The 13537-nt window shown below is 41.6% G+C and overlaps 1 protein-coding gene across 2 annotated transcripts in view; it reads right to left on the bottom strand.

The window, feature by feature from the left end:
* Nucleotides 1–2481: 2481 nt before the first annotated feature.
* myzap (myocardial zonula adherens protein) overlaps nt 2482–13537 on the bottom strand; it is a 37580-nt gene continuing 26524 nt past the window's right edge. Inside the window, exons 9-14 of one of the 2 annotated variants that reach the window (XM_083759521.1) lie at nt 12842–12970; nt 9830–9924; nt 8912–9017; nt 8301–8384; nt 5275–5378; nt 2482–3064 (exon numbers count right to left, since the gene is read on the bottom strand). In XM_083759521.1, coding sequence (XP_083615647.1) covers nt 2587–3064; nt 5275–5378; nt 8301–8384; nt 8912–9017; nt 9830–9924; nt 12842–12970 — 996 coding nt within the window. In that variant the 3' untranslated portion in view covers nt 2482–2586. The remainder of the gene's footprint in view (nt 3065–5274; nt 5379–8300; nt 8385–8911; nt 9018–9829; nt 9925–12841; nt 12971–13537) is intronic. The other variant, XM_083759522.1, reaches the window with a different exon arrangement.

Raw genomic sequence — 13537 nt, 5'->3', positions numbered from 1 at the left:
TTCAGCCACTGCAAATTAGTTATGAATTGTAATGTCGGTTAATTGTCAACAAACAATAGTGCTTGCTTTCTCATTGTTCTCAAAGGAAGATAGCTTATATATTTAATTTAAAATAAAATAAACTGTCAGAAACATGATGAGAAAAATTATATGTAAATACAATTAATAATGAATAATATTACTTATTATAGGCTATTGAAGTATGTAATACTTATAGCAATAGATTACTATCAGAATATAGAGCTGTTTAACACTTATTTTACTAATGTCCCTTCTTTTTACAAAAGCTTTCAAAAAACACCACAATAGAAAAAAATAAAACATCTCTACAAGCTGCACAATGGACCACGATGTAACCCGTGAGTTTGTAGATCGGCTATTCAATGGCTGAGCATAGTATTTAATGTGTATGGTTCACAAATAATTAATAAAATCATAAATGGGGTTAAATGTGTCCATGGTTCATAATGAAATAATCAAAGCATGTGTAATAGTCTTTATTCCAAATATATTTCCAAATATATATACACTTTTGTCATTAGTGGCAATTTGATATGTATCATTAAGGAAAAGGCACATCATAATTCATAAATATGTTTCTTCTTCAGAGATAGATCTGGCAGTGCAGATATAACATTTTGCCACTGGCTCAGGAATGGCAGTTACTTCTACAAAGCAGTGGTTCTCAAACCTTCCAAATAATATCATATCAAGGACCTCCCCCATAAAGCCTTATTCATAGTTTGATTTATCGGTGGTGAGGTGCAACCACCGCAACATGTCACAGAGCCACGGTGAAGAGCAAACCACCGCTCTCCCCAGCCCTTCGCTCTGTTTTTACTATCCGGTGGTCACCTCACCACCGGAGCGGTGGACGGTGGTCACCTCACCACCGAAAATCCAGACTATGAGTATGAATAGGTCTTAACTCTGACGGTGTACAAATGGAACCAATGGACTCATAAGGGTCCATTTGGTTCCATTTGTACACCGTCAGAGTTACAGACCTGTGTAAGCTAAGTTACCTGTGTGACGTAGGTTACAGACCTGTGAGGGTCCATTTAGAACCTCTATAAATAAAGTTGGATTGGACCTCGAGGGTCCCTGGTCCCCCTACCCCCCCCCCCCCCCCCCCTCCCCTCTGAGAACCACTGCTATAAAGTCACATTTAATATTGTTAGCATATATTTGCGCAGAGTTTACCCAGTGGCCAATTTAAAGAGAATACCGCCTATCAGATTCCCCTGGTTTCCTTCCATCACCGACATAACAGGTTGTTCACAAAGGCACAAAGCATATTAATAAATATTTTGTACATAATTTGTGACGAGTAACAAAATAATACTTTTTATCTCGTTTATACAGGGCAAATATAAAACGGGTAATATATTACACACACACACACACACCATAAAAACCTTCATACAAGATAAGTGTGCTACAGTAAAAATCCACAAAAGCAGGCTATATACATTCATTGTAAACAAAACAAAAATACAATCCTTCAATAATATCACTGATAGATAGTATTGAACGATTGAACGATGAATGAATAATATATTATATTATTTACATGTGATTTACAGAGCGATATAAACTTATGTACACCCTTCAGGACGAGAAATGCATTTATTCTGCCGATAACTTCACAAATTTGATTTGTTTACTTCACTTATTTGAATCATATTCACCACACTGCGCACAGTAAAATCCTTTAGTGTTAATTTCAATCAGAAAGGAGTACAACATGGAACCAAGTGGACCTAGGCTGTAGGTAGGTACAAATAGTCAGGGTGTACAAAATGGAACCAAATGGACCCTCACAGGCATAGGCGCCGGAGGGGGGGTCATTTGGGTATTCTTTCCCCGACCGGCGCTGGTGTCTAGCACCATTTCCATTTAGCTGCGCAATAGTCGCGGTGTATTGGCTGCTAGCCTGGGCACCATTCCATTTCGGGTTTATGATCCGGTTGGGAGCAGATGATATCGCTACATCATGTTGTAGTATTGTTTTGTAGTCATCAATCTTCCGGAACTTCCTTTTCCTGGTATTCCTAAAGTAACCTAAGTAAATGATGCTTAAACGGTTAACCCTAAACTTATTTCTAACCTTATTCTTAGTAAAACAAAATAAAGAATACAAGAACCGCTGCACCGAGTGGTCGGCGTGAGGTCGGCGGGAAAAATAATCGAGGGCGAGATGGATTAGGGGGCGACCGTACCTGATACCACTGCAGTTGCTCTTAGTCTCAACTCGACCAAGGTGTCCAGACCACCCCCTCCCCCCTCACACACACACAAATAATGTCCCTGCACGTTTTTACATGACGGACGCCGCTGACAACAGGTCCATTTAGTTCCAATTTTTGTACGCCCTTCTGAGTTAAATTAAAACTGTGTATTTTACCGTATGTGACAGACACACAGTATCCTGTTTGTGTCAAAACAATTAAAGAAAGAAAGAAAGAAAGAAAGAAAGAAAGAAAGAAAGAAAGAAAGAAAGAAAGAAAGAAAGAAAGAAAACACACATGACTTTTAAGACTTTATCCGATTTAGAAAACACTATACAAAAATAAATACTAAAGACTAAAGAGAGTCGTCCGTCAGCGAGTCGCTGATGTTAATGTTCGCCGTGATCTCCATGAGTCTCATGAATGGAGTGTAGATTTGCGACGGGCTTGATCTGGCTCGAGGAGAATAGGACGCCGGAGGCGGGGGAGGGGGGTCCGGAGCAGAAGAACCCTCTGGACCTGAGGAGGCCGTGTCCGAGTCTGCTGCTGCGCTGCTGGTGGTGTTGGTGGTGGAGGACCAGGACGGGTTATTGGCCTGCAGAGAGCGGCTGTACTGGAGCGGGCTGTACCTCAGGAGACTGGAATCCAGTCTGCTGGGGGGCGGTGGGGGGGGACCCCCCGACCTGGGGGTTCTTGCTTGGGGCGGCGTGGACAGGTGGTAGGCTGCTGGACTCGGCACCGCCGGCGGGGGGGGCTGGTGGTGGAGGTACTGAAAGGAGGGGAGTGGCGACTCTGACTGGAAGGATGGCTCGTCGTGCCTCGGTGCTTCAGGCCTGCGGATTGGATGGATGGGGGGGACGCACGGTCAGAAAGTGGTGATTTCGTCAACTAAAACTAAGACAAAAAATGTTTGTCGACTGTATACCTTTTTTCACTGACGAAAACTAAATAAAAAACTAAGCTATGATGACTAAAACGAAGATGTAGGGCTCCATTTCCGTCACCGCTAAACCCCTTATCCCTAAACTTCTTTGCCTTTTTTTACTATTTTGAAAAAACATTTTTTAATAGTTCAACTAGCCAATTTACATTGACTTGTATTGAGCTTGTAGACTGGCCATTTTAACTATTCAAATTTTAAGGGGTTTAGCGGTGACGAAAATGGAGCCCTATTTATACTGACAATTTCGTCAACAAATAAAAACTAGACTAAAATGTTAGGAAGGGACTACTGGACAAGAGATCCACTACCACTATAAGTCATTTTACAATTGGTTGCATGCTGAAAATAGCCGATCCACAAGCTCACAACGTGTCGCACTGCAACGCGTTGTGAACTTGTAGATCGGCTACCGGCATCAAGGCCCGCCAAAATACAGTTTAGTCGACTAAATCAACTGTAGATTTAGTCGACTAAAATCTTATGATATTTAGTCGACTAAAACTAGACTAAACACATTCCAGGTGACTAAAATGTGACTAAAACTAAATTAAAACTATTCAAGAGACTATGACTAAAACTAAAACTGCCAAAAACAACACTGCGATCAGATCACAATCAAAGGAAAAGAAGGAAAGAAGGCCTGTTGAGCGGTAACCTCGGGTCACCAGGCTTTCCAACTCGGAGGAAAGCCTGGTCTGTGTTCCAAAATCGTTGTGTGAACCGGTCTAGAGCGGATGATTAAAATATGTCATGTTGTAGTCACTGATTTGTAGTCATCAGGCAGGAAACCACAAGGTGGAATAAGATCGTACCCATTCATAGCTACTGATTCTGCCTTGTGGTTTCCTGCCAGAGGACTACAAATCATTGACTACAATATGACAAAAGTTACCATCCGCTCCCGACCGGATCATGAACCTGAAATGGAACGCTGTCCCACTGTGTCCCAGGCTAGTTGAGCGATGGTGGAAAGTACTGTACTGTACTTAAGTACAATTCCGGACATTTTTCAATTGTTTATACTTTGACTTTTAATCCACTATATTTAATTCCCAATGTATTTTTCCCATAGACATTTAAAAAAGTATTTATTTAAAGACGGTTACGCCGCGGACAAAGCCAACTCGAGTTGTGACAAATCATGACAATAAACACAATATTTTGGACCAAACAAATAATTACAAAGAAGAAAAATAACAAAAAGTGTTGTAACCTGCCGTTTTTTTCTTCTTTCTAATTCTTTGTTCGGCCCAAAATGTTTTGTTTGTTGTCATGATTTGTCATAACTGGAGTTGGCTTTGTACGAGTCTTTAAATAAATACTTTTTGAAAAGTCTATGAGGAAAATGAACGGGGGAATCATTTCCTGAGCCCTGGTAGGAGGCGGGACTGTGACGCTCTATATGCTAAATCAGTTTTAAATATTAAGTTGTTATACTATCATTAATTGAAAGTACTGCGCCAGTATGCCAGGCCTTTTCTGTGTTGTCGCCGGGCAGATTCATTTCCGTGTTACCGGCATGGAGAACGATCGGCTATTCATAATTAGCGTTAGCTCACGCTGTTTATCTTTCGGCAGAAACATTAACATGTTGGGAGCGATGCGGTACAAAATCACATCCCAACCTCGGATGAATCGTTAAAACCATGCACAGCGCTCGTATTTTCAGAGATACGAGGCATTGCAAATCCTACTTTGACTGGAGGTTAATGGGGGCCATGTGCAAAGATCCTCCTGGGGGTGACGGAAGCGTTGCCTAGCAACCGGACCAATGTTAGAACCTGATTTTCGGCTATACCGCTTCATTATATGGTGTAAAGGGGGGAATTAAATGTTTTAATTTTAAATCCTAGTGTTTGCCAATGATTTGCGGGGGCTTGACTTACCCTCGCAGGCTCATTGTGCTAAATGGAGCTTACCGTTTCACTATAGCTAGATCCAACCCCCATTGACTTACATTATAAAATAAAATATATAAAAAAAAAAGTGGAGGTACTTTCTTGGCCTACTGGAAAGTGTGTACATTGAAGCATTTAGTTCTGATCAGTCCAGCGGTTTATGAGATTAGCCCCGCCCCCCTTCCCAGGTGATTCTTCTCACCTGGGTTGCAGGTCACAGCCCACTCCGATCTCCCTGGTGTGCACAACATCCCGTGTGTTCTGTACAGACATAAAATACTTGAGCTTGTCTTCAAACTCATTATTCTGGGAAAAAGGAAACAGACAGAGAAGAAGGGGCGTCAGGTTCGGTCACATGCGAGACAAGAGGCTGCATCTCTTCAGCTGCAAGAGGGAAGTGAACTGACAGGTGATTACAGTGGTGGACAGTAAAGTATATCTACGCATGTACAGTACAGTACCTAAAGTGACATTCACTTTTAAACATGTTTTTGGGACTCCATTCAAGGTCTACTTTTGGCTTTTGTGAGCACCCGAGATCGTTTTCAAGTTGCTCGGTTCACTATTTAGTATTTAGATATTTGATATTCATTTTATCAGACTATTCACCCTTCCTATACAGTATAAACCCATTGTAACTTAAAACTTAATTTGAACCATTTATTGAAAACATCTGCCATTGGTCCTGGTGACTGATTATTGGCCGTCTAATATGTGAGGGGGCTTTTCAATTACGCTTTCAATCATTAGGATGAGTTTTTGGGAAAAATAAAAAAAAATACAATAAAGAAATATATGTAATAATTTGAAAAACACGGCCCCTCACGTATTAGAAGCACAATATAAGTCACCAGAACCAAGGGACGTGTGCTTTCGATTAATCAATTATGGTTAGAACAATGGGTTTGAAAAATGTCTGAAAAAATGTATATCAAATATCTAAATACTGAATCAAGCAACTAAAAACTGTCTGGTGTGTTCACAAAAGCCTGAGTGGACTAAAATGACATGTTTGAAAGTGAAATAGAAATACTGTGGCTTACTTTTGAGTCTTACTATACATTCTAGGATGGGACTCTTGGGACCGAAACGTACAAAAAAGCTCACAATGTACGTGTCATTCTGAGATGTGTTGTGAGTTTGTAGATCTGCTACTTTCACAATTTATTTATTTTTAATTTCCTGACAACTTCCAAAAGCGTACTTTGTCATTTGTACGTTTGAACACTTTTGGTGTTTTAGGCATTATGTTATACTATAGCTATTTTTGAAAAATCATGAAAATGTGGCGCAAATATTTGAATTACATATATTATTTTATCAATATATATTTTTTATCCCACGATTTTGTAAACCATTTTTCACCCCTGTGTCAATCATCTAATGTGATCCTGGGCTCTACACACCCTCCACCAACCTAGTCCCCATATATGAGGGACAAGGGGAGAGCAACGGACTTGAACTCGTGCTTCCTTCATGCCTGAGTGTCCAAGTTGCTCCTTTACACCTGACAGGGGGGAGTTTCCCTGGTTGGACGTAGCGCGTGGATGGAACACGTTATTCCAACCAGTTCCTTTCCCCTCCATCAGGCGCCCCGGCTGGCCAGGGGGAGGCAGTTTAGTGACCAGGATTACTGCATGTTTTTTGTGAGGGTACCTACCCTAGGGGACACGGGGAGAACATGCAAACTCCACACAGAAAGGCCCTTTCGCCAACCCCGCCTTCGGGTATATATATATATATATATATATATTATTTTAGAGCGAATGTTTTTAACTCAAGTCTTTGCTTCAGGGAGGGTCCCTGGAACAACATATTTTCAGAATCCATATATTTTTGGGGTCCTTGACATGAAATTGTTTGAGAATGACTGACATAGAAACATGGGTTTTTCAGAAAACTGTCAGGATTTAGAAGACAATTGTAGAATCGTCCTCAGGTCTAATGCCATATTTTACTTGAGTATATACTTTGTCCACCACTGCATATGAAAGAGACACTCAACGCACCACCACACAACAGAAACACACGAGGACATGTGTTGTCTTATCTATGGAGAATCACACACAACAGAAGGACATGTGTTGTCTTATCTATGGAGAACTACACACAACAGAAGGACATGTGTTGTCTTATCTATGGAGAACTACACACAACAGAAGGACATGTGTTGTCTTATCTATGGAGAATCACACACAACAGAAGGACATGTGTTGTCTTATCTATGGAGAATCACACACAACAGAAGGACATGTGTTGTCTTATCTATGGAGAATCACACACAACAGAAGGACATGTGTTGTCTTATCTATGGAGAATCACACACAACAGAAGGACACATGAGGACATGTGTTGTCTTATCTATGGAGAATCACACACAACAGAAGGACATGAAGACATGTGTTGTCTTATCTATGGAGAATCACACACAGCAGAAGGACATGTGTTGTCTTATCTATGGAGAATCACACACAACAGAAGGACATGTGTTGTCTTATCTATGGAGAATCACACACAACAGAAGGACATGTGTTGTCTTATCTATGGAGAATCACACACAACAGAAGGACACATGAGGACATGTGTTGTCTTATCTATGGAGAATCACACACAGCAGAAGGACATGAAGACATGTGTTGTCTTATCTATGGAGAATCACACACAGCAGAAGGACACATTGAGGACATGTGTTGTCTCATCTTCGGAGAATCACACACAGCAGAAGGACACATTGAGGACATGTGATGTCTCATCTACGGAGAATCACACACAGCACCACCATCATATTCTATGATATTCTTATCACACAGCGGTTTTCAACCAGTGGTCCGGGGACTACCAGTGGTCCTTGAGTGAGAGGGATCCAGGTGGTCCCTAGCTAAAATGATGGAGAGTTGGTAACCAAATGGACCCTTAGAGATCTTTAACTTTTACGCTCTCAAAAATTACAGAATGTAGAACAATTGTTATTTTTGATCTACGTTTGTCTGCTGTCTCTCCTAATGGTACGATGCCAATACGGCATGGAATTGTGGACAAAATCGACAAAAAAAAAAAACGACATCATGCTTGTGTCTGAGAGGCTGAATCAATCAAATGGTGGTTCCGTGGCTCAAATGCATACGAATAAAAAATGGACCTTGATATGAAAAAGGTTGAAAACCACTGTTCTAACACCCTATAAGTATAACACCAGGGGAGGATCCGTCTGTCTGTCCATCGTCTCACCTCACACTCCACTATAGCGATCCTGTCCAGCAGCTCTGAGATGAACATGTCCTTCTGGGCAACTTGAGCTCGGAGAGACTGAACCTAGTTTTTCAAAACAACACAATGTTATTCCTGTTTCGACAAATTATTACACTTTTGTAGTGTATAAACGCAACCAAATGGGCCAACGATACAGGAGCATCATAACACCAGACTATTGAACCGTTTATTTTATCTAGCAGCAATTAGAGATTAAGAGCTATGCCTGATTCGGCTGCACAGACTGAATAAGTCAAGTGAACTGTGACTCCCTTTTATTTACTGTACATCCACGACTCTTATATATTATGCACTTTAGTCAAATAGGAGGCATTCCATTAATTTAGTACTCAGATCATATATTATGCAGTTTATGACTCATCTTCTCCTCTTGTCTGATCTGAAGCTATATCTTGTAACTGCAATGATGGGCCTGCAACAACGAAGAAGTTCACCCACCTTACTTGTGATGTGACAAAAAAGCCTACCCTAACCCATTCATACACACCACATGGTTGCATTTATACACTCTTATGAACACTGAGGCTTTGACTGTGTCCTCAAAGACAGACGAATAAAGTGATCCTGACCTCCTCGATCATGGCCTTGACCTTCCTCTGCTGGCAGAACACCATGTCGTTGAGGTGTTTGATTCTCTCGCGCAGGTCTGAGGCTTCCCCTTCCAGCTGTTTAGACCTGCAGGGCAACGACAGAGTGAACACTTCTTAACCCACATTGTATAGTACGTCTCAGTCATAGAGTATAAAGAAGGATAGAGACTGAACCGGCGCGATAGCCCCGCCACCCCATTATTCATGTCAGTGGAAGTTGCTCAGTGGCGTTTTGAAGCACCCGGAAGAACCGTCTACTTCCGCATTTTTTCGATTTGGGCACCACAATTTGGTGCCCAAAATGCGGAAGTGCAAACACGCTCAACGTTAAAGCCCAGCTGCACGGGGGTCCGCCTGCAGTCCCTCCTCTAACCACTAGGGCCGAGCGCCTCAACTTTGGAGAGCCTCACTGGGGCCTTGGTCTCAGTTAGTACGCTTCTATACATGCTGTATAGTAGGCTACACCATGAAGTTCTCAATGTGAGGTCCAGGGACCCCCAGGGCACCGTGTGGTTCCAGGGGGTCCCAAGTAGTTTGTCACAATCATTTTAACCACTTTATCCATTCATATGTTGGCTATAAATACATTTGCAGATCTACAAGCTCTTGTACATCTGCTTGAAGATTTAAAAATAATATAGAAAATAGATTTCTTTTTTTGCCATATTGGTTGTTGATGGTAACAACTTTCAGCAGCTGTCAAAAATGGTGGTGGTTGAATAGCAACCAGTGTGGGATATGTTAGTAGACACCTTTACAAACACACTGGTGAAGAACATTCTTGGTAACAAATGTATTCCCAGATTGTATTAATATCCCCTGACTATAATGTGTGAGCTGTACTGAAGTGGGTGTGCTCCTGATAGGATAATGTGGACATCATGCAGTTCAGTATACCTGGTGGCGGCGGTTGAATCCGACCTATCGGTGAGCTCCATCAACCTCAGGCGCTGTTCACACTCCTGTAGTTTATTGTGAAGGTGACTCTTTTCCTACAGCAAGAAAGAAAGAATGCACGTCTTTCATACCAGAAACATACACAGTACAACACAGTACAGTATTATTCACATCTCATGCCGTTGTTCTGTCTGTCAGTAAAAAGGTGGGTGAAATTAGTTTTTGTGCATACTCCCATCGTGTTATTTTTTCCAAGAAAACAAAGGGAAGAAGAGAGGGGGGAGGATAAAGACAGGAAAGAAAATATGTAAGCACGTGGGGTCCCCGGACCCCACTTTGGGAACCACTGTCATAGAGCAGTTACTGAATCCAGAGCCCAGACCAGAGGCAAAATTAATACACATGGAAACAAACAGCAGAGGGCACTGTTTTCCCCTTTTCTTTTACTGTAACTATTCAGCAAAAACATGAAATCTGTGTGAAACAAGTGGATAGAGCAGGTTTAAACCGGAAACATTTATTATTATGGATATAAAGTGAACAACACAGTGTGTTCTCTGGTACATGGACTTTATACTTGAACACATTATGGACAAACCTGCACCTTGACAAGAACACAGAGAATACACACATTTAAGTGTCACAATATAGAATGGAAAAGTAACTAAACCTCTCTTTGTCTCCACCAGGCCGAAGGCATGTGGGGAGAGTATGTTTTGCACTCCGTCCGTCCGTCCGTGTGTCCGTGAACAGCTAATCTCGGCCACCGTTAACCCGGTCGATGCCAAATTTTGCACACACACTCCCTGGATGCCAACGATGAACCTCTGCCCCAAACTTTCCAGAACGGCCTGTTATAGCGCCACCAGGAGGCCGCTTTGTGCAAAACAACCCGGTCGATGCCAAATTTTGCACACACACTCCCTGGATGCCAACGATGAACCTCTGCCCCAAACTTTCCAGAACGGCCTGTTATAGCGCCACCAGGAGGCCGCTTTGTGCAAAACACGTTTTTGCACAGTACACCTACAGATTTTGTCCAAACATCACGCAAATTGGTACACAGTCTCTCTAGAGCCATTCAACGAAACCGGTCTTTCAGATTTCTCACACTCCATCCTGATTGGTTAAGATTGGCTTCCAAAGTTCACAGGAGTGCTGTACAAATCGCCACAACTCCTCAACGCAGCGTCCGATTGCGATGAAACTGTGCACGCATATTCCCACTAGGCTGAGGAAGAAATCCTGGTGGAGACCTGTGCCCAGAAGGGCACTTTTTTTCCTTCTTAAAATTGCTAGGACAAGTGCTTAGTATTGATACAATTGATTATTTGCATTTCAAAATGATACGATACAAAGTCAAACAATACAATACATCATTATGTTGAGTTTCGATTTTGATATACTTCGATTCTTGAAATTAAAATGGATTTTTCGATGCAGTTACTATATCGTTGGACATTATAGTTCCCAGATTGTAGATGACTAGACAGACATCACAGACCGTCTACATCAGTGGTTCCTAAATCTTTTCATGTCAAGGACCCTTACATTGAGACTAATTAGCCCGCGGACCCCCATTTAAAAAGATATGCCAAGGACCCCCATAAGAGAAGTCTCTAGCAGTGATTCTCAACCCGTTGAATTTCAAGGACCCCCCCATGGGTCCATGTCCAACTGCAGTTGGACATGCATTAGTCTACGAACCCCCATTTAATGGCATTTCTATCTCGCTGACCCCCAATTTATATTGCAAAATCAATGTAACTCTGAGAGTGTACAAATGGAACCATTCCATGTTTACACTCTCAGGTGCTATTTACACGAGGATGGTGTTCATAGAAAAAGGCAAAATAAAGTACCGTTTGCTGTGGTTGTTTAGACGAGAACCGTGTTCTCATGAGGTGAAAACGCAACAAAGTGAAACCACCTTCCAGAGTGGAAATCTTTGAGAACGCCGTTTTATCCCTTCTCCGTGTAAACAGGCAAAACGGTGAATCCGCAAAACTTATGACATCATGGCTCACGTTGGCTCACAGCGCATATGTTTATTACATTGATGCAGAGCCATATAATTATGATATAATGGAGTTCCTGAAAAAGCCTCCCTCCTCGCCTACAAAGTGCTGCTCATCAGCGATGGTGAATGTAAAACCATGATGTAAATAAAAAGCCTTGTGATAGGCGGCAGCCACGGCAGCAGCGTTTATGTAGCCTAATGTATTATAAAATATATACCATCCCGTGGTGCGCTTTGCCTGTCAGTGTCAGCCCAGAGCAGTGTTGCGCCGCTTGCACTGTTTTTTGGCAAATCTAAGCTAGCAAATTTAAGACCATCTCTTCAAAATAAGAGTATCCTCTAGAGTATTGAAAAAAAGTTTAATTTGCACATTAAAACTACAAATTAAGCATTTAAATGATGCTATAAGACACACATTATGTTTCTGTGTTATTTAATTACTTATTTTACACAGAAACATAATGTGTGTCTTTACAATAGCTGTAATGTAATAATAATACTAATAATGTAATGTAATCATTATTTAATGAACTACACTTTTATTCTGAAAGCAACCGGATGTCTTAAATTTGCTAGCTCTCAAACAGGAAGTTCTAGATTTGCCAAAAAGACGGAGCCGTGTTGCGCAGGCTTGCGTGAAGGGGTTCTTCTTCTTGTACGTGGGTGACCTGTCTATTTGGCAGCCCGTTATCGCCACCTAGCGACATTATAGCATAATAGCACATTATAGCATAATGTGTGCGTTCTCGTGTAAAGGGTAAGAAAAAAAATGAGAACGCAACGGGACTTTGCCATTTTCTATGAACACCATCCTCGTGTAAATAGCACCTCAGAGTTACACGGACGGTCCATTTGGTTCCAAACTATCACTAGCATTTAGCTGGAACTCCCTCAAGGACCCCTGGGGGTCCCCGGACCCACTTCTACATGCAGTCTGCATGGTCCACTGGGTTCCCATGATGTGAATCCTGAGAGAGATCCACATGTCTCACCTGTGTCATACAGTCCAAAAGACGCTCCACTTCGCTGATCCTCTGGTCTCGCTCAGCGATCTTGGCATCTGCGATCTTAATATTCCTCTCCGCTTCTTCCAGACGCCTGACGTACTCATCGATTTGAGCCTGAGCCAAGAGTAAAACACATTTTGGGTTGAGATATGGTACGGCACTCGTTTCCAAACAGTCCCTTAATATTGTTTTGGTTTGCTACATTATATTTCCCAACATTTCAACAAACATTCCCTAAAAAAGCAAAAGTTTTCTTGAATAAATACCAAATTAAATTATTTTATTTAGTAAGTAATTTCTTGAATAAATAAAATAAAAATCTAAGTAATTCCATAAATTTGAAAACAAATATTTAAGAAGTATTGACATTTTTCACTAGTTTGGGTTCCCGGGGAAATATCAATTTTTTCTATGGGTCACGGTCTAAAAGGTTTAGGAAGCACTGCAGTATGGGAGTCACCCACACCCCCAGGTGGCTTTCTTTCAATTACATCGTTTTTACACTAGGGGGAGGTGATGTCATTGTCATTCTTTTAACGTGTGTGACAAATCATATGATTCTTTTTATCAGTTCACTCATGAATTAGTTATCAGTGGTTCTCAAAGTGGGGTTCACTAGAGGGGGTTCCAAAATGGACCCTTTACATGACTGTAGGTACAAATGGAACCAAATGGACCTGT

Source organism: Protomyctophum parallelum, assembly GCF_964188405.1.
Source record: "Protomyctophum parallelum genome assembly, chromosome: 2".
Taxonomy (NCBI): Eukaryota; Metazoa; Chordata; class Actinopteri; order Myctophiformes; family Myctophidae; genus Protomyctophum; species Protomyctophum parallelum.
Note: the sequence above shows the minus strand (reverse complement) of the source record. Positions and strands in the feature narration are given on the sequence as shown.